Source organism: Osmerus eperlanus, chromosome 2 (assembly GCF_963692335.1).
Source record: "Osmerus eperlanus chromosome 2, fOsmEpe2.1, whole genome shotgun sequence".
NCBI lineage: Eukaryota > Metazoa > Chordata > Actinopteri > Osmeriformes > Osmeridae > Osmerus > Osmerus eperlanus.
Window position 1 is genome coordinate 11025916 of NC_085019.1, and position 20246 is coordinate 11046161.

The 20246-nt window shown below is 40.7% G+C and overlaps 1 protein-coding gene across 1 annotated transcript; it reads left to right on the forward strand.

Annotated features, from left to right (window-relative positions):
• Positions 1 to 10908: 10908 nt before the first annotated feature.
• On the forward strand, positions 10909 to 18038 carry cacng5b (calcium channel, voltage-dependent, gamma subunit 5b). The gene is made up of 3 exons (XM_062482208.1): positions 10909 to 11104; positions 17068 to 17154; positions 17782 to 18038. Exons 1-3 carry the CDS (start codon positions 10909 to 10911, stop codon positions 18036 to 18038), a joined length of 540 nt encoding a protein of 179 aa, XP_062338192.1.
• Positions 18039 to 20246: the final 2208 nt, after the last annotated feature.

The window sequence follows — 20246 nt, forward strand, 5'->3', positions numbered from 1 at the left end:
ATCATCTATGGCAATTTTGAAGAAAATTCGACCAAAAATGTAGGAGGAGTAGGGAAAAAACGCGTTTCCTTTATCTTTATTGTACAGACAAATTCAATATGGCGGCCGTTATAGCTTCTTGAGGCTTTTTTATTCCTCATGAGAAATAAGGCATATGTAATGAATTTCAGAATTTTGGGACTTATGGCCTGCAAATGGCATCAATTTGAAAATTGACATATTGGGGCGTGGCCTGTAGCGCCACCTATTGTCTCACATGGCCCATGTTTGGTATGGTAGTTACTAATGGTCTGCAGTTTCAACATGCCAAATTTCACAACTTTTTACGGTACTGGTCTAGGGGCTGCCATTGACTCCCATGGGTAAAACATAATAATAATACCACCAATAACAATAGGGTTCTCCTACCGGAGGAACCCTAATAAAACTAACAATAACAATAGGTTTCCTCCTCACGGAGGAATCCTAATAAAACTAACAATAACAATAGGTTTCCTCCTTACGGAGGAATCCTAATAATAAAACTAACAATAACAATAGGTTTCCTCCTTACGGAGGAATCCTAATAATAAAACTAACAATAACAATAGGTTTCCTCCTTACGGAGGAATCCTAATATTAAAACTAACAATAACAATAGGTTTCCTCCTTACGGAGGAATCCTAATAATAAATATAGCTGCAAGCAGCAATGGCGGATTCCTCCAAACATTGCAAACCATTGAAAAATGTATATTCTTTACAAATTGTCACTGTAAAAATCCATGCTGCAGACTTACCAATGGGATACCAAATCTGAAATGCAATACCATCAAGATCCACAAGGGCTTTTATTTCAAGCCAAGGAGTGAAGGGAGGGGGCTTGGTGAGCCTACCCATTCCAGAAAGCCTTGTATCTTTGTGTGTCAGGGCGTGGCCTGTAGCGTCACTTATGGGTGATATTGGGCCATTTGTGGTGTGGTAGTTACTCTTGGCCTATACTACCAATGTTTCAGGATTTTGAGAACTTTTTACCATTGCATACAAAATCGGAAATGCAATACCATCAAGATCCACATGGGCCTTTGCTAAAGACCAAGCAATGAGTGGGGGCTTGGTCAGCCCACAATTGCCTGAAATGTTGTGTATGCGTCTCGCCAAGCTTGCGCGTGTGTCAAGGGAAAGGCTGAGTGTGTGAGAATGTGGAGCACGCGCGCGCTGAGGAGCAGAGGGAGACATTACATTGGAAATTTCATTAGCAATTAGCCAAGCATGCATGTTTCAAATATTCACCAAAAATCTACTTTTCATCTCACAGTCAACTTTTTCTCAGATTTGTGTACTAAACATTCTCAAGAGTCTTCATATGAACTTGTGATTGAATCAGAGTATCAGTTTTTGACTGGCGGATGTGTAAAGTATTTTTTTAGCGTTAGCGATAAATTCGATTAGCTTTATATCAATCATTTTTGGAGATATGAAGTTGCCTTTGCACATGGTAACATGTTGTAGTGTCTTCCACCGATATACCAAGTTTAGTGTTGATATCTCAAAGATTTGCTGAGATTTGACCCAAGTTCCTGTTTGGTTGCTTTTTTGCTGATTTTGATTGGCTGTGCCGGACAAATGGTTTAGAAAATCAAAACGCCATGGGATAACTTTTGTGAGGCTTGGTCTGAAGAGCATATCTGGTAATTTTGAAGAAGATTTGACAAAGATTGTAGGAGGAGTAGGCTTTCAAAGGTTTTTGATAAAACCGGAAATAGCGGAAAATCTATAAACCGGAAATTGACGCCATGGTGTGCATTGAATTCGGCTTGATCCAGGGAATCCAATGCTACCTCATTTTTGAAAATGGGTCATACGGTTTAAAAGTTGCGTGTGTAAACACAACTCCAACTTTGACCCATTGGTGGCGCTAGAGTGCCCGAGTATGGGACATGAAACTTTGTGCTTCGCTGCTTGGCCCCTAATAATAATAATAATACTAACAATAACAATAGGTGCCTCGCAGCTTCGCTGCTTGGCCCCTAATAATAATAATAATAATAATACTAACAATAACAATAGGTGCCTCGCAGCTTCGCTGCTTGGCCCCTAATAAGAAAAGGTAGAAACACTTAAGTGGCTTCGCCGCTTCGCGGCTTGGCCACCAATAATAATACCAACAAACACAATAGGGTCCTCCTGACGGAGGAACCCTAATAATACCAACAAACACAATAGGGTCCTCCTGACGGATGAACCCTAATAATAATACCACCAATAACAATAGGTTTCCTCCTACCAGAGGAACCCTAATAATACCACCAATAACAATAGGGTTCTCTTACCGGAGGAACCCTAATAATAATAATACCACCAATAACAATAGGGTTTTGCTACCGGAGGAACCCTAATAATACCACCAATAACAATAGGTTTCCTCCTACCGGAGGAACCCTAATTATAAGAAAAGGTAGAAACACTTGAGGTGGCTGCGCCGCTTCGCGGCTTGGCCACCAATTATAAGAAAAGGTAGAAACACTTGATGTGGCTGCGCCGCTTCGCGGCTTGGCCACCAACAATAATATATATGTGGGAGAACAATGGTTGTGCTCGCCGAAGGCTTGAGCACACCCAATGAAGTGTTGAATATCTGCTGTGACCTCAAGACAAGAGTCTCTGTAGCCTACTCTCAGTTTGACCTGAGAGTAGTGAAGCTATAAACATAGTGAAGCTATGAAGATTTGCTATTAACATTTCCTTGTAAACCAGTGATTAATAAAGAATGGAGTGCACTTCCAGTGCTTCATAAATCCCTTTAACAGACTCTGTCATGGTCAAGGCCCTATGGGCTGATACAGTGTGCAAAAGTGCCCTGTCGTTATTAGGACACAGCAGTACGACTACCTTCAAGCGGTTAAACATTGATGGAAATATTATTAAATAATGTTATAAAAAAGGAAATATTATTGTTGATTTAAGTGGCAAACCTGGGCAGTATTTGAATATTAAAATGGTAGGACTTGGTTCATGAAGCCAATTTGAGCAAAGGAAAAATACATTAGAGGGCCTAGTTAGTTAGTATCAGTAATAATTGAGCCAGCGTTTGTTCTTGATTGTCTTTTCACTTCAGTCCGGTCTTCTGTTGATAGCAACCCTGTTCCTGTCAACAGGAACTTCATTAATGAGCTAATGGTGGAACCTCATCAAATGCAGCTGAATCATGGCCAGCACCCCTTCAGGCCTGCCAGTCATGTGTGAATTAGGATGCACAGTCTGACACCCATTGTCACTCTTAACAAGGCTCACTGCTGCCTGTTCTCAACCACCCATTTGGTCCTCATTGTAGGCTGGCTAAGAGGGAGGCCTGGGTGCTGAAGAGACCATCCGTATTCTGTCCTGTCTTACTGTCGGGTTAGGTGAATTGGAGACAATAAAAACTGTATGACAAGGAGGTTGTTTGTGTGTTTGTTTGTGTGTTTGTTTCTGTGTATGTGCATGTATGTCATTAGATTCTCATTATGATCCAGTAGCCTTCAATGGAAACTCTGCGCCCATCCTAAGCATTGCGCCCTGAACTGTGCTCTCTTATGTAAAGAGTAGTGAGCCAGCCAACTGAGAGATGTCGTCTGGGGTAGTATTTACTCCCTCTTGTTAAGTCTTGAAGAGACGTCTGATTGATTTTGGCAGACAACACCCTACTTTGACATTTTACAAAGTGCTGATCATGATGGGGATGCTTTAAGTTATTGATCTACCAGTTTGGAATGGATGGTAGAAGAGAATATAGGGAGGAGAGATGAGAGGGAGAAAAGAAGATGACTGTCTATTCTATAGTTATAAGTCAAAAGTTATCCCCCTCTTTCCGTCGATCCTGCTTCAATCCACTCTTCTTCATCCACTTTTCTTCCTCCACTCCTCCTCTTCCACACCTCTCCTCTTCCACTCCTCCTCTACTCCTTCTCCACTCCTCCACACCTCCACTCCTCCCACTACTCCTCCACTCTTCCTCCCAATACTCCTCCACTCCTCCTCCATGCCTCCTCCACTCCTTCACTTCTCCTCCTCCTCTCCTCCATTTCTCATCCTCCTCTACTCCTCCTCCACTCCTGTTGAGACTTTTGTTTCGAGAAATGTACTGTAGCCTACAATATTTTTGTTATAATTTTATTTGGAATTAGTTTAGAATTGCATCATTGTTTGTTTTTGTTCTGACTGCCGATTGGCCTGAGGGTGCATTCCTAAGAGCCGGGCGCATTCCTCAGAGCCACGCTCAAAGTGGATCAGGGCCGACTGGTTAGCTAATGAGAGGGAGTGTGCACCAGATGGCAAATGTCCATATGCATGAGTTTGGTTTCGCTGTTCTGTGCCATGTCTTTAATAACAATAAAAGAAAGCAAGTGAAAATTTCAACTGACTCCTGAGACTTCTTTATCTCGCACTAACAACTCCTACTCCACTCTTCTCCAAGCCTCCTCCACTCCAGTCCTCCTACTTTCCTCCACTCTTCCTCCTCTTCTGCTCTTCCACTACTACTTCCATCTAGTCAACTTCTCTCTTCTCATCTCACCAGCAGTAGCGGCTGGTGATAATTTTTCTGGAGAGGGCGTTTTCTTTTTCTTTTCTTTTCTTTTTTTTGTTTTTTTTGGGGGGGGGCAATAAACAGAAAGCAGCACTTCGAAACTGGGCAAAACAACCACCACTACTTTATTTAAACAACTATGTATTTAAGAAGAGCAAGACAATACGATACAAAATTCAAGTTACAAACATAACAAGATAGTGAGGATATCGTTTTTTTTTTTTACTATATCCTCCCATCCACTACCAAAAAGCATGTTAACTAGCTTCTTGAACATCCAGCCAGCCAACTCCGTTTTGCATAAAGAGTAGGGGCCTCATGTATAAAGGATTGCGCAGCTTTCATACCAGAAGATGGCGTACGGCCAAAACTCGAAAAGTACCTACGCACAGAAATATTCACATGTATAAAACCGGTCGTACGCCAGGTCCTGCGCACCTTTCCTTTATAAATCACAATCAACGTGAGATTGACCGCACGTGAACGAGCCACTGACCCCGCCTTGCCTCCTTCCATAAATTAATATGCAGATGGACTATAAATGCGCTCCTGAGGTCATTTCTTTGTCTGAATTACCGTATTTCTTCGAATAAACGCCGCCCTTGAATAAACGCTGCACCAAAAATGAACGTTATTTAATAAACGCTGCAGTGTTTATTCTAAGAAATACGGTGACTGTGAGATCGAGGTTCTGACAACAGAGGTGGAGGCGAGAAAATGTGTCCTGTTTGGCGGCCTGTCATCAGGTATTAGCGACAAAAGAAAGTCGGCGGAGTGGAAAACTGTCACTATTTGTGCCCTTTCTTGTTTTTAACATGTAGCACTTTGAGATTTAGCTAAATGTAAAGTGCATTACAAATAAAATAATTATTATTATTATAGGGCCATAAATTATGTGGGTTCAGAGAACCGGACAATGGCAGAAATTAAGAAGAAATGGTCCGATGTAAAACTTAAAATGAAGAAAGAGTGGTGGCGCATCGTAACAGCATGGCAGCTATAGGGTTAGCATGACATGTATTTCCTAAGTGATTTTGTCGTTCGTTTGACACCCTCAAATTTAACATAAGTTATTAAGTGGTGGCGGATTAAATAGAAGCATTTCCCGTTTTGGGTTTTGGCATTTTGATGTGATCATCCACATTAATGAACAAACTTTTATTTTTATGTTTTTTGAATAGTCAACGTCATAAACGTAATAGTGGAAACGTTATTTTATAACGTTTGGTGAGTTTCGGCACTTTTCAGTTAGAATTCACCACGTTACAGAGCCAGACAAGACTTTGCGGACGGTCCGCACATTCTCACGTCTGCTCAAAACTTTCCGTGACGGCCCGCATATTCTCACGTCAAGTACATCTTTATACATCACAAATTGTGCGTGAAAACCAGCGTACGCAAGCTTTTCGTGCATACGCAACGTTTATACATGAGGCCCCAGGTGAGAAGCCCTGGTTGTACAGGTAGCTTCGTCCCCAGTCACTAGCCTGCTGCTTCGTCCTCGGTCACTGGCCTGCTGCTGGATTTGTAAATTGTGTTGGTCCGAGATCCTTTATCCTCTTTTTTTCTTCCAGCGATCGTCTTGTGAAAGGGTTTTTTTGTAAATCAATGACAGAATTTGTTTTGACGCACCGCCACTGATTCACAAAACCAAAGTTTCTGCTAGCTATGCTGCTCTCGTAGATGCTTGTTCTGGTAACTAAGGGAATTTTAAAGGTCGCTGATTCACCGAATCAGACCAATCTTTTTGAAGTAAGAACGATAGGAAACCATGTAATTGACCTATCGCTAAGCCCCGCCCCCCTTAGTTACTGTTGCTAACTCGGACAAGCTATCGCAGCTGACTAGAGTTTTAGCCGTTAAAAGGAACTTCATTATGCAATGAATGGAGGGATACTTACATAATTTAAAAGTAGATATGGTGGATGACAAACTTAAATTGGAGGCGAGAATTTACAGATCTCAATGCAAGAGGGAGAAGCTTCATCTCACGGTCATTCACGATATCCTGAATCATGTATATCCAATGCTTGGCAATACCAGTATTGTTGATGCACCACAGGGTTAGATTAGCTACATTAATTTACCTTCAGTTAATTGAACTAATCTGGATAGGCTAGTGAATAGCTAGCCAAACATTATACGTAGCTAATAACGTTAACGTTAGCTAGTTTTAACCAGAGATAACTTGCCTAAGCCTAGCATAACACCAGTGGTGAAAGTAAGCCGGTACTGTCAATAACAATAATGTGATGACATACTTGTTTATCTTTGTTACGTTGAGTTGACTGTGTGGTCTGCCACACAGCTTTGTCCACCGGAGACATTTGGCCCTCTTGTTTTGGTTTGGGAAATGGGATAAAATATACCCCATTGCCCATCCTCTCATGATACCTCGTATCAGTGTTGCATCTACCCAATGCACATCGTTTGACCATTGTTTTACACTTAAATTACAACAAACCCGATAAAACAAGAGAAGAATCCCTTTTCCTAATGCTACTCTATGGAGTTGTAGTGCAGCTGTTACTAAACTGCCATTGGCCCGTTTGCGTTTGAGGGGCGGGGCTTAGCGATAGCTCAATTGGTTAGTGGGGCGCAAAGATTTGCGCCCCAGAATCGAACTTTCAATCCGCCAATGAAAAGCTGTCCCTGCTGAAATGACAGCGAAAAGTTAACTAGCTTCCATAGACTTTGCTGTTACCGGCGCCCTTCACCTAGCCTGACGTTGTCATACTCATAATTCTAGTCAGAATATGAGTCTGAAACCGCTCCGTTGGGCTGTGAGTATGGGGCGTGTTTCAACCGAACCCGGGAAAAAATGCCTCTTCGCTAAATTGGATAGACCTACAACCAATCAGAGCAACGTAATATGTTGTTTGTTGAAAACGAATTCAACCCAAGCGCTCTTTGGTGACGTGGTTGGTTACGTTACTGTTGATCATCTGTCCATCATCGTATAAAGCCCTCCCTGACAATTTGATTGGTCCGAACAGCTCCTGTTCGGACATACTTTTTCCCAAAACTAGCGATCCCAGACCCAACTTCCCAACCCATTTTTTTTTGTGGGCGGGGCTAAATTGGGCTGGCAGCCAGGCTACCCTTCACCTGAAGGAGGGGCTTTTCTCATTAATGACGAATGGCAATATATTATGTTTGGTCACATTTAAGTGGTTGTTGTCAGGGGCTTACGGTCTCCCACACACATTTAACGCGTAAACACGGTACATTTCTTATTTTTATTATTTGATATATAATGTTTTTTGACATGCCTTTTGACATATTTTCATCTAAAAATTTTAAGGGGGGCGGCGCACTTGCGCCCACTATTGACGCACCGCCACTGCTCACCAGTACTTTGTCTCTTTAATTTTGCTCTATCAGTAACTGTCAGATGTGAGTTCTTGCTTCTTTACATATCAACCTCATAACAGCTATTTAAAGTTAGCTAACGCGTCCTCCACTGGGTGTGAATGCAGATGAAGACTGTCTCTGTTGGTGAGAAGACACTGATGACTGCAGTATGAATATTTCCAAGACAAGTCACAGAAATAGGTTGTTAATGTCTAGGTTGCAATGAATTTAACAAGTTCCACAAAATAACAAGTTTCAAATTACAGACAAATCCACACATTGGGCGACCATTATTACATACAGTAGTAACATAATGAGAAAGGGTATTTATGGGGTCGACCCATAGTCAATTGTGGGATACATAGTTAAGACAATATTTGGGTGTGCTCAAGCCTTCGGCGAGAGCACAACCTATGTTCTCTCACATATATATTATTATTATTATTTTTTTTTTTTTGCCCCCCTAAAACTCAGTCAATATTTGGCCTACATAGACAACGTAGGTGTCAAAAGTTTCGTCTTGGTAGCGATTGAGTTGCTTCTATTGGAATTTACGTTCCGTTGTATGGTTTAAGTGGAAATTAAGTTTTTGTGGCGAAAAGTGAAGCTAACGGTGGCTAATTTGCTAGCCACAGTCACTGACGTTACTAACGTCACTAACGTCACGAAAACACGCGTGACAATTCGTTTTGCATCTGTTAACTTGGGAGATAGCTAGGCTAACTATAGCTTTACTGCAAGGCAGCTGCAGAAACGCCACAAGCAAAGAGGCCAGGGTGATAACTATTTATTACTTTGTGATATGACACACAATTGTGGTGTGTAATGTACAGTATAAGCTGATATTATTAAGGAAGTACATCTACTTTCGGAAACAGTAGTCTACTATTTCACTGACGTATTAGCATCATGACATTAGCCTGTGTTGCCCGGGCAACACATACTACAGTAGTCTATGATGTAGCGTTATCTGTTTTCAATCGTTAAAATAAACATTCCTCACATATATATTTTCGTTGTAGGATTTATTCTGACATTAGTAAACGATTTGTTGGTGAAATTACCATTACCTGTGGTTTCAAACCAGTGTTGCTCACTGCAACGCTGTAGCCTACGCGAGACACACTACAAAAACATCTACAGTACACAGCTGTTTAGGAAATCAAACGGCGACAGAACATGTTCGGCACTCCCCTTACTTAAATCAAAAGTCTCTGACCACTAACCTGAACTTCATTGCCACAGCCTAAACTTTGTCAATCTGTTCATGAAAATAATTAATTTCAGCCTAAACCTTACAACGGAACGTTAAATCGAATTCAACCAACGCAATCGCTACCAAGACGAACACAGTAGTCTAGTACTGTACCGTAGTAGAATTTACCGGGGCAGCTTCTCCACACAGGGCTATATCGCATTTTGCGTTGTTACTGACAATGATCGCTACCAGTGAGCTTTTTATGAATGAGCGATTTTCCACTAAATAAATGTCAAGCTTATTTACGTTTTTGAGGGCATTTTTTCAGTTAGCAGATGGTAATGTTTGACTCGCGATTCCATCTTCTACTGCCGGTAACGTCGTAGAATAATCTTCAAAGGGGGTTCTTTATTCATGAATGAATGCAATATGAGTAGGCTAAATGCCTGAAAATATCATGAGAAGGGAAAACTTAAAAGGACGTTTAAGTCATAGAGATTAGGTCAATTTCACCGGTCTGCCAAATGTATTCGTTGATTCAGCTATGAGGCTGCCTCTTGCAGGGGAAATGAGAAGACATCATATTTCATTCTACACTTAACTCGTATTTTGAGTTGTAAATGAGCAGCAAAAAAAAGATGCTTTTAAATCTATGTAATCTTTATAAATAATAAGTAGGCCCTATGCATTTTTAGATAAAATATACAGAAATATCAGTTGTAAAAATGTCATTAAAAAACGGACCCCTGTGCAACCGACGCAAGCAAGCACACCCTACAATTTCCCCATAAATTGTACCCTCTCTAGTATTAATTGTCATCAGATTAGCCTCCAACACCTCAAAATCTCTACTATTTTCTAGGAAGTGATTGTACTGTCTCAAAGCTGTCATAGCCCAGTCGTCAATCCATGCTGTCAATCAGCTGCGTCCCTCAAACATTCTCCCTATCAGTCCGTCTCAACCCCCTCTACCACCTACCACCCAGTCTTTCAAGCACAGGCTACCATTCTAGTTCCAACTAGACACATTGCATAATCTGGGAAATTCAACTGAGGAATTTAACAGCTCATATGATGTGACCTAAAAAAGCTATCAGCTCCTACTGTGAGTAGGCTCATCCCTGTCCTAGTAAAGAATGAGCAAGATCGAATTTAGACATCACACCACGGGGTCCACATCCACAGTCAGAAATCCCATACACCGAGGGAGCATCGTCATTAGAAGCCACACAGAACAGCTGACGCCAGAATGCCTGCGTCTTCTCTTTCTCCATTGCCTGAATAGATGTTCCATCAGCACAGTAATCGCAAGCTTGTGTATAGGCAGCAGTAATGCCATCTCCTACTGTGTGCATCTGTGTTTCTGTGTGGAAGAAGCCATGGAGTGGATAAGGGAAGGATGGTGTTGGTGGATGTGGCTCTAATTCTCCTTAATAGCAGGGAATAGCCGCATGATGGTTGACTTCCTAAGTAGAGGGATTGAGAGATGTGAATGGTTGCTGTTTGTGCCCCCTTTGTGAGCATCACACTGTGAAGCCATGCTAAGTTCCCTTTCTGGCATCATAATGAAGCTTGTTCTGTTGCCTACACATCTCTGTAATCTGGGTGCGTGCATGCGTGTTGAAGGGTTATGTTTTCAAAAAGAGAAGAGAAATATTTATTGTGGAGGGTCTTTGTCTTTCTCTGTCACCCTTTGTAGGTTACCTTCCTTCCTAGGTTATTTCCTCGGTGATAGAAGGCCTACCTATCCAAGCCCCCCCCCCCCCACCCCCCAGATCTCCTCACTGACAACTCCTGATTTACCGCCGGTGATGAGCGTGTGCGGCAGGAAGGCGCTGACGTTGCTCAGCAGCATGTTTGCAGTCAGCGGCCTGGGACTTCTGGGAGTTGCAGTCAGCACGGACTACTGGCTGTACCTGGAACAGGGAGTGATACTGCCTCTCAACCAGAGCACCGACATAAAGACTTCCCTGCACTCTGGCCTGTGGAAGGTCTGCTTCCTGGCAGGTGAGAGCACACACTCCAACAACTCTCCAAGGTACAGCTGCAGAAGGTACATCCGTCCAATTCTGTTGATCACGGACTGGTAAAAGGAGTTTTTAAGGTGTTCGGTGTACAGTGTATGAATAAGGAAATCTATGAACAAACACTGCAGTTGGATTTCAAGATCTCAAGGTGTCAGAGAGCTTTATACTGTATAACACTGGCTCCCATATTGAATGGTTGAGTACAGCACATCAATGCCTTCCTTACATTTTACATTTACATTTATGCATTTAGCAGACGCTTTTATCCAAAGCGACTTCCAAGAGAGAGCTTTACAAAAGTGCATAGGTCACTGATCATAACAACGAGATAGCCCCAAACATTGCGGTTAGCCAAAACATGAGCATACATTGTGAAAAAAACAAATAAGTGCCAAAGGGAAGAACTATAAGAGCATGTAGTTAAACAAGTTACAATTAAACAACATGAACCTCAAAAAGCGCAAGAGTGTACCTGTAGAAAAGCAATCAACAGTAAAATATTTCACAGCGAGTACAAGAATTTTCAGTTACAACTAACCAACAAGAGCAAGAAGTCTCTCAATAAGAGTCATTGTGATCCTGGAGGAAACTAGCATCAGGTCCAGCAAATCATTCATAAGTACCATTGTAATCCCGGAACAAGTGCGTCTTAAGCCTTTTCTTGAAGGTGGTGAGACAGTCAGTGTCTCTGATGGAGGTGGGGAGTTGATTACACTAGGGCTGCAACAACGAATCGATAAAAATATATCGATTATTAAAAGAGTTGGCAACGAATTTCATTATCGATTTGTTGTGTCGCGCGATTATTACGGCACTCATTAAGTCGCGGACAGGGCCGGTCCTAGGCATAGGCGACATAGGCAGCCGCCTAGGGCGGCATGAAGAGGGGGGCGGCAAATTCCCAAGTGCATCCATTTTTTGGAAGACGCTACTTTGCAGCGTTGCGTTAGGGACCGGGTGAAAACTATTCATACAGTTTTGAAAAATTATTACTTTTATAATATTGTTATGAATATAAAAACCTCAAACGGACACCAGAGTTTTGAAGGGTGTCCGTCTGAAAATAGCATTAAATCCTCGCTAATCTTAATAACTTTTTCAAAATTGTGTGCCTGTTTGTGCATATTCTGAAGACTTTTTGCACTGTGAATTTGCACTGTCAGTTCTGTTTTTGAATAAAAGGTTGGAAATTAATGCTTTTTTGTTTTTTTATCCAATTCATCGATTAATAGAAAAAAGAATCGACAGATTAATCGATTATTAAAATAATTGTTAGTTGCAGCCCTAGATTCCACCATTGGGGGGCCAGACAGGAGCAGTGCAGGACTTATCTTCAATGGCTTTTATGATTTTTGTATGAGTTTTCACTCACTCCCAGCCCCTTCACCCTGTGTGACTTCCCAGTCAACACTGTGGAGTCCCTCCATTTCCAGGGCGCTACCATCTCCAAACATCAGACTCGGCTCTGCCACCAGCCTCTTCATCCACTGGGCTTGGCGTGCTACCAGCCCTATAATTCTAATAAACATCTTCAATGTTCAATTGTTGTTGTGTAATTGCACTCGTAAAAGCGTTTAGTTAATGCATTTCTAGTTACTATTGCACAATACAACAGCCATATTTCAATGTAATAGTATTTTGAATAAAACTGACATTTGTTAAATCTAGCGTCGTTTATTGCACCAAACCCACCAAATGAAATTATTTTGTGTAACTTAAATTTACTTGAGAATACATCGGATTCTGATATTTTTTCGGCACTTAAACTTTCACTAACAAATATTCCAGTTCCAGCGTAACTGGTGTAAAAAGAGAACCAAAATAATCTAATACTACTCCGACTCCGATATGGACAGACAGACAAACGGACTCGGACGGATTCGATTTACTCTTTTGAATTTATAGTACTTCGAAGGCTGTGGGTGCTGAAAACAATTCACCGCCAGAACAGTAGGTGGAGCAACGTTTTTGAACCTTAGAGAAGCCTGCCCCATGACGTCTTTGGAAGTTGTCGATTGTTTATTGACCCCAGACAATGTCTAATATAGATTTATAATAATTAAATAGGCTCTGATGAAACAGGAAATGTGAGGTCCGGAGATGTGAGATTCCGGAAATGATGTCGTTCGGAAATGATGTCGTTAGCGGACCAATCACGGCCAAGGGGTATCCGTAAAATTCGGACGATAGTCAGAAAATCAGGAGGTGCACGACAAGCTCTCCGGGGCTCGGAGAGGGCTCTCTGGGGCTCGGAGAGGGCTCGGAGAGGGTGTTCCACATCGGATCCGTTGAATTTATAGTACTCCGAAGGCTCTGGGTGCTGAAAACAATTCACTGCCAGAAGAGTAGGTGGCGCTGCACTGCGATGCTAGCTAGGTTATCGAAAAGTCGGAGCAAATTTACAAATTAGCCATTTCATCAATAAAATAAGCACATTTTCAGCAACTACACTGCCCATTTCTCGTCACATTTTAATTCAGATGCTGATTTACATGTACTGTTTAGCTGAAATATGAATTGTAAAAACTTACAGCAATGACGGTCAAAGGATTCTGTTCGTCTTGTTGGTCACGGCAACCACGGCAACCCTGTGGAGTAGTATATTTCGGCCTTTAGGCTTACGATGCTTTCAGGAAACGCACGCCTGGACATTACGTAGCTACGTTATTTGTGTACTATTCACAGGGCATTTGTCATTATCTCCATTACTTCAAAGAGTCTCTCCTTCACTTGCAGTGCACCAGCGTGAGAATACAATGTCATGTGATTGGGGGCAGAGGGCAACACTGACGTTATGGTGGCAAAATAAATCAACACAGAATGGATGATATCGCAATTTAATTGTATTTAACTTTACTAATAATGGGCTTATCGTATTGATGCAACCAAAAAGCATAGCGAGTCCAACCAGCAAGTTACCGGTAAGCTAGTTCACCAAGCTCCCGATCTCATTCCACAATGTGGACCACATCACTGAATCCGTTGAACTCGTTGGTTCATGTCAGTCAGTATGAATTAACATTTAAAAAACATGTTAAATTTTATATATATTTTGATATATGTCACACCTGGCTATAAGTTGCAAGACCAGCCAAAACTATAAAAAAGTGCGACTTATAGTCCGGAACATACGGTAGTTTCGTAATTTTCTTAGCCTACCTCAATTCTGACTGTGCAAACATGGAATTCTATGGGCACGCATCCGTTTGTGTTTTCGGTTAAACTGCGTTGATTTTACAAGCGTTGATTGGTATACTGCGTTTCTTTTTTCCGGGACTATCAATCTAAACGAATGCACTGACTAAAAGTGTAAATTGTTAAAACTCAAACTTACGATTTTACTGGGGCACAGCAGATTTATACTGGGGCACAGCAGATTTATACTTGGGCACGTGCCCCATGTAAAAGGGTCTAGCAATGCCCCTGCTGCTCACTGTCGATACAATTACAGAAACACCCAAAAAATATATATCTTAAAAGAAAAAAATACTTCTGACATCATAGATGATGATCCTGGTGTTCTGTCAATTCTTTTTAAGAAGTGGGAGTATTATTAATTTGTTAACACAAATCCTAAATTCATGGAATGCATAACACTAAAAGAAAACAAGGTTCTTCTGGATCATTAGCACATCATATGTAATATGGAACGACCTACCTAAAAAAGGAGAGCGAGAGAGGAAGTTAGGGTGTGAGAGAGAGGATGCAATTGTGTTGTGAGATGACAAGAGTATGTTACACTGTGTTACAATGTGAGTCAGTCTCTCTATCTATCTATCTATCTATCTATCTCTCTCTCTCTCTCTCTCTCTCTCTCTCTCTCTCTCTCTCTCTCTCTCTCTCTCTCTCTGTTACTCCCACCCTCTTTCTCTGTCATCAGTGTGCATGCAAGCCCTTTCCCCTGGCCTAGTGTCAGTACTGGATGACAGTTTGTGACTCAGCTTCTGATGTCAGCAGTATGCCACATTAGTAGAAAATAATCTGTCAAAGCATAAGCTTAGCCAGACACAAACCAGCCTGTCTTTAGGAAACAGACGGTATGTTCTGTCTGTCCAATACAGGATGTGTCCTTTTTTTATCCAGAAGAGAGCTCTGGCTAAGAAGGTCTCAACACCTCTATGAATCTTATAGTCCAAACTGTAGATAACTCTCTTCTAATGTCTATAACAACAGTATTTGAATTTAAAACTATATAAATTCAGTATATGGCTAAAGCTCAATATACAGTAACTTTTTGTAATTCTAAAACTATGTATTTAACTATACAGGTGTAACGGATCCCCGTATGTATAGTGGCATGAAACTTACTGCTGGTGAAATTACTCTTTTATTTTCTTCCTTTGCATAGAAGTACATTCCATAAACTGGCAAACTATCACCACCGTAAGAGCTTTAGCCTCATACGGGTCCATTAAACCATTAAACTTGAAATGTATGCATGTGCATCCGTCCGTAACAACATCTGTAGCCGTACTGACAAGTTCATATTAAACACATAACCAAATCTGCGATACCTTTTACCTTGTCAAAATAAAAGTCCAAATTATCTATAAGAGAGAAGGTGGCATAAAACCTCAATAAGTTCTTCAAACAATACATTATCATTTAGGCACACATCAAAGATCAATAAGGCAAATGCAAAGCAGGCAATTAACCCAAAATAATAATCCTTCTATGGGGTTATTTACAACAGGTTAGCTACCTGTCCACATCTCTCTCTAATTCAGTACACAATAACTTTCTGTAACTCTATGGGCCCTATCTTGCACCCAGCGCAATTGACTTTGTCAACAACGCAAGTATCATTCCTAGTTTGCACTCGACGCAAAGCGGACTTTTCCCTCCACAGACGCACGTCGGTAAGTTAGGGAATGACCTTGCGCTGCCGGGGGTGGTTCAGTGAAAAAAGGAGGCGTGTTCCGGCACAAACGTTCCCTGGTGCTATTTTGCAGTTTCAGAAAAACAATTCCGCCACAGACCAGGAAAAACGTAGTCTAAAGTCAACGGCGCGTTTTAAGGGCGCATGCGGCATGCTTGGCCCGTGCGCACTGCTGGCTTGGCCAGGGTCTTCTTTTAGCAAAGCGTTACATTGTTTTTATTTATTGTATGGCTGTGTTACATTTCTTTCAGGTCAATGGATCAAAGATTTTCATGAGAAATGTCTATGTATGTCAACTTGATTTGTAACAATTGTGGCAATTTCCTCCCACGCCTGTTTAACCGAAGCTAATTTGGGTGGGTTTCTTCTCCCATCCCAATCAGGATCAGAATCAGAATTCGGTTTAGTTGCCATGTATGTTACACAAACACGGAATTTACTGTGGCAGGAAGGTGCAAACAATAAACATATACAGGTCTTAAATTAAGTTAAAAAGTACAATGGTTAAACTAATTCTAAGAACTAAACAATTAAAAAATATAACAATTAAAAAAATAAATAAGACTAAGAATTTGAATGAGCAACATGAGTGTGCAACGTAGTGCAATGAGAAAACTGCTCTGCCTTTCCAATACAATGTAACTTCTCTATCTTTTACGGCCCTGACGATAACGAGGACGAGGTCTCCTCGACTGTGAACCGCTCCTGGCGTGCGCCTGGCAAATCCGCCGTTATAATAGCAATCCGCCATGGAACAAGCGCTGCTCTTAAAGGGAATGTGAGATGACGCTCTGATTGGTTTATTGCACGTTACACCCAAACCACACCCATTAGTAATGTAGCTACTTCAGACCAACCCATTTTAGATTTGCGCCAGGCGCAAAGTCATTTATCCCGCCGGTATAATAGCAACAGCGCCGGAGTCCCGCCCACAAAGTTACTTGCGCTTTGCGTTTTGATACTTGCGTTTCAGATCGTTAAAATAGGGCCCTATATCTAACTCTACAGTTGTATATCTGTCTACACCTCTCTCTATAACTAACTCTGGCCCACGTGTTTCCTAGGTGAGGAGACAGGACGATGCTTCACCATAGAGTACATCATGCCTATGAATGTGCAACTGACCTCAGAATCCACTGTCAACGTACTTAGTAAGTTCCCCCCCCCCCTCTCTCTCTCTCTCTCTCTCTCTCTCTCTCTCTCTCTCTCTCTCTCTCTCTCTCTCTCTCTCTCTCTCTCTCTCTCTCTCTTTGTCTTTCTTTCCCTTTCTATATCTGTCTTACCATCTCTCTCTCTCTTTGTCTGACTCTTTTTTCTCACTCTCTTCCTCCTATCCCTGTCCCTATCTCTTACGCACACTCACAAACACGCACACACAATTAATTCCGTAACCATATTGCACCCCCTTGTGGTTTGTTAACTACACAACATGTCTGTTGACAAGTTTGAAAGGAGAAAATGAAAACGGATTCTGAAACACGTAATTCAGTAATAAAGAGATACATCAAGCGGCTCTCCAACTGCTCCATAAGAGTGACTTAATATGTCATCCATTTTCATCTGTGGATTCGTCCCTGCATGTGCCGTGTCTGAGCCCAGCCCCATTAAAATGACTCATCTCTGTAATGTTTCTGTCAGTCAGCACAGAGTTTAACAGGAGCTTACAGCTTCAGTCACTACTGGGTTTCTCCCTCTGCTGACACCCAGCCCAGAAACAAGCTGAAGATTGTCCATCTGTTTATTGTTCTCTCTGTCTCTCCCTTTCTCTCTTTTTCCAGAGATGATTCGTACAGCCACTCCCTTCCCCCTGGTCAGTTTGTTCTTCATGTTCATTGGCTTTGTGCTCAACAACATCGGACATGTACGGCCACACCGGACCATATTGGCCTTCGTCTCCGGAATATTCTTCATCCTCTCAGGTATTCTTTTTCTTGCTCCCCTTCTTCCACTTCCTTTTCCGCCTCCCCTTCTTCTACCTCCTTTTTATAATCTATCGCTCCAGGTGCAGGAATTTTTCATGTCAGGGGTGTCTTAGTTTTACAACCATGTTTTTCAGCTCTTTGTCTCTCTTTCTCTGTCTTTTTTTCTTACTCTTTCTCTAGAGATGTAGAGAATGTTGTTTGTTTCTGTAGATATTGCTTGAAAGCTTGGCTGTAATATTTGACCCAAGCCTGCAAAAGGGATCAGGAAGTCACGATGAGGAGGATATTGATCTATCCTCAAATCTTTTTATCAGAGAGATAAAGACAAGATTGTGATGTCTAAAAGTATTCTAATTTTTACGGCTAGATTACATTTTGTGCAGTATCTGAGACATTCCAAACTATCTTAAAGGGTTTTAGGCATTTGGATGAATGCAATGGGTGAGAGTCATCCCTATTATACTACTGACGAGAGAGTGTGAGACTATGGGTTGCCTGATAAACTAGTTCAATACTTTATATTTGAAATGTGACTTGCTATACCACCCATCACCTGCAGGTGGCAGAAATGTATTGTAACTTTTCAGCGGGACTCAAGTTGTCTTTGCAGCCAAGACAGAATTCATTTTTGAGCAACAAAGTAATTAAGTGGAGTAACGTCTGCTTGATTACAACAAAAGAGAAGACTGTCTTATTCTCATGATGTAGAAATGTTTGAACAAGAGCAATGTCTGTACTGTATATTCTATATTTTAGCTCAAAGTACTTCATGTTGGAGTTTCTCAATAGTGTCTTTGTTAATTCATTCACAATGAATATAGTGTACCAATGTTTTTTTGTCATAATGGAAAAGTACAAAACTTGTGTTTATCGATCGTGGATTATGCAGTGTCGGAGAGTTAATGTTTATCTATTTGTATTGAGACAAAACACAGACATTTTGTACGTGCTTTATTTATAATTGATGTATATTGTACTGCAGAATCATGCCTACCACAGTGGAGCATAATGCCAAAAAATTTAATAGCTTTGCCCGTAAATGCTTTTACTATAAGTGTCAGCTTAGCTGAATTGGCCTTGCTACTTTTCTGTAAAAAAAACATATTGTATATTGTATCTCTGCAGAATGATTTATTGATTTGTACTGCAGAATCATGCCTACCACAGTGGAGCATAATGCCAAAAAATGTAATAGCTTTGCCCGTAAATGCTTTTACTATAAGTGTCAGCTTAGCTGAATTGGCCTTGCTACTTTTCTGTAAAAAAAAACATATTGTATCTCTGCAGAATGATTTATTGATTTGAGAAATAAATAACATGGCTTGAGAAATGAAGTGTAGTAGTGTCCAAGACCTTTGTTTATAATGTCTGAAATTGCTTAATTACTATACATTTTCAAATAGTGAATAAAAACAGTTGTTTAGACCCAAAAGTAATGAAATAATGATAAGGTTTAATAAAATACATTTTATTTGATTTCAGGTAGAAGTTGCTGGTGTCAAACTGATGCTTTGCTTCGTCCACATTTTAATTGATCTCATACTTAGTTTTACTGTGTGATTGTTGTACTCACCATATAACACTGTTACCTAAAGGTACCTAACATTAAACATGCTATATCCCAAAATATTGTATTGAAATGAATGTTAAATTATTATTATTATTAATTCATTTTAAATAAGTTAATACATAGAAATGTCTTGTTTAAAATATGTCCAGAGGTTTCAGTGATAGGAGCTACATACATATGCAAAAATGTTGGTCAAGTACAATGAATAATGAATTAGACCAGTGTGGGCTTCATGTATACTTTATAGTAGTTACAAGTAATGTACAACATGACTGATAGCTCTTACAGATATATAAAAGTTAATGTGGCTATAGCCTTCCACAAGGTGGCAGTATGTCATATACTGCCCTTGTGTCAGGACAGGTATTTTACAATCACTTATGATCCTTATGTTCATCTTAGTTGTCGTCAAATACTGATTCACCAACCAGATCAGCGGTTCTTATCTGACTATAATTAAATATCATCATCATAATAATTATTAGTATCATTGTCATCATTACATCATCAATTTTCTGACATCTCACTGTTTTTGCTTATGATTATTTAAGGCTTTTGTATTGTACACCCCAAACTTAACTGATGCAAGTACTGCCAGAAGGTTCACAGAGTGTGCATCCAACAACAAAAAAAGATCAAAAACCTATACAGTATATACACATACATAACTTAAGTCTACAGTTTTCAAATGTTACGGATAGAATTAAACCATTTCACAAAATAAATAAATACAAACAGGTAGTTGATTATA

Coding starts and splice junctions, on each gene's coding strand:
- cacng5b (XM_062482208.1), top strand. CDS start 10,909: ATGAGCGTGTGCGGCAGGAAGGCGCTGACGTTGCTCAGCAGCATGTTT. Junction 11,105..17,067: donor GAAGGTCTGCTTCCTGGCAG/GTGAGAGCACAC, acceptor CGTGTTTCCTAG/GTGAGGAGACAGGACGATGC. Junction 17,155..17,781: donor ATCCACTGTCAACGTACTTA/GTAAGTTCCCCC, acceptor CTCTTTTTCCAG/AGATGATTCGTACAGCCACT.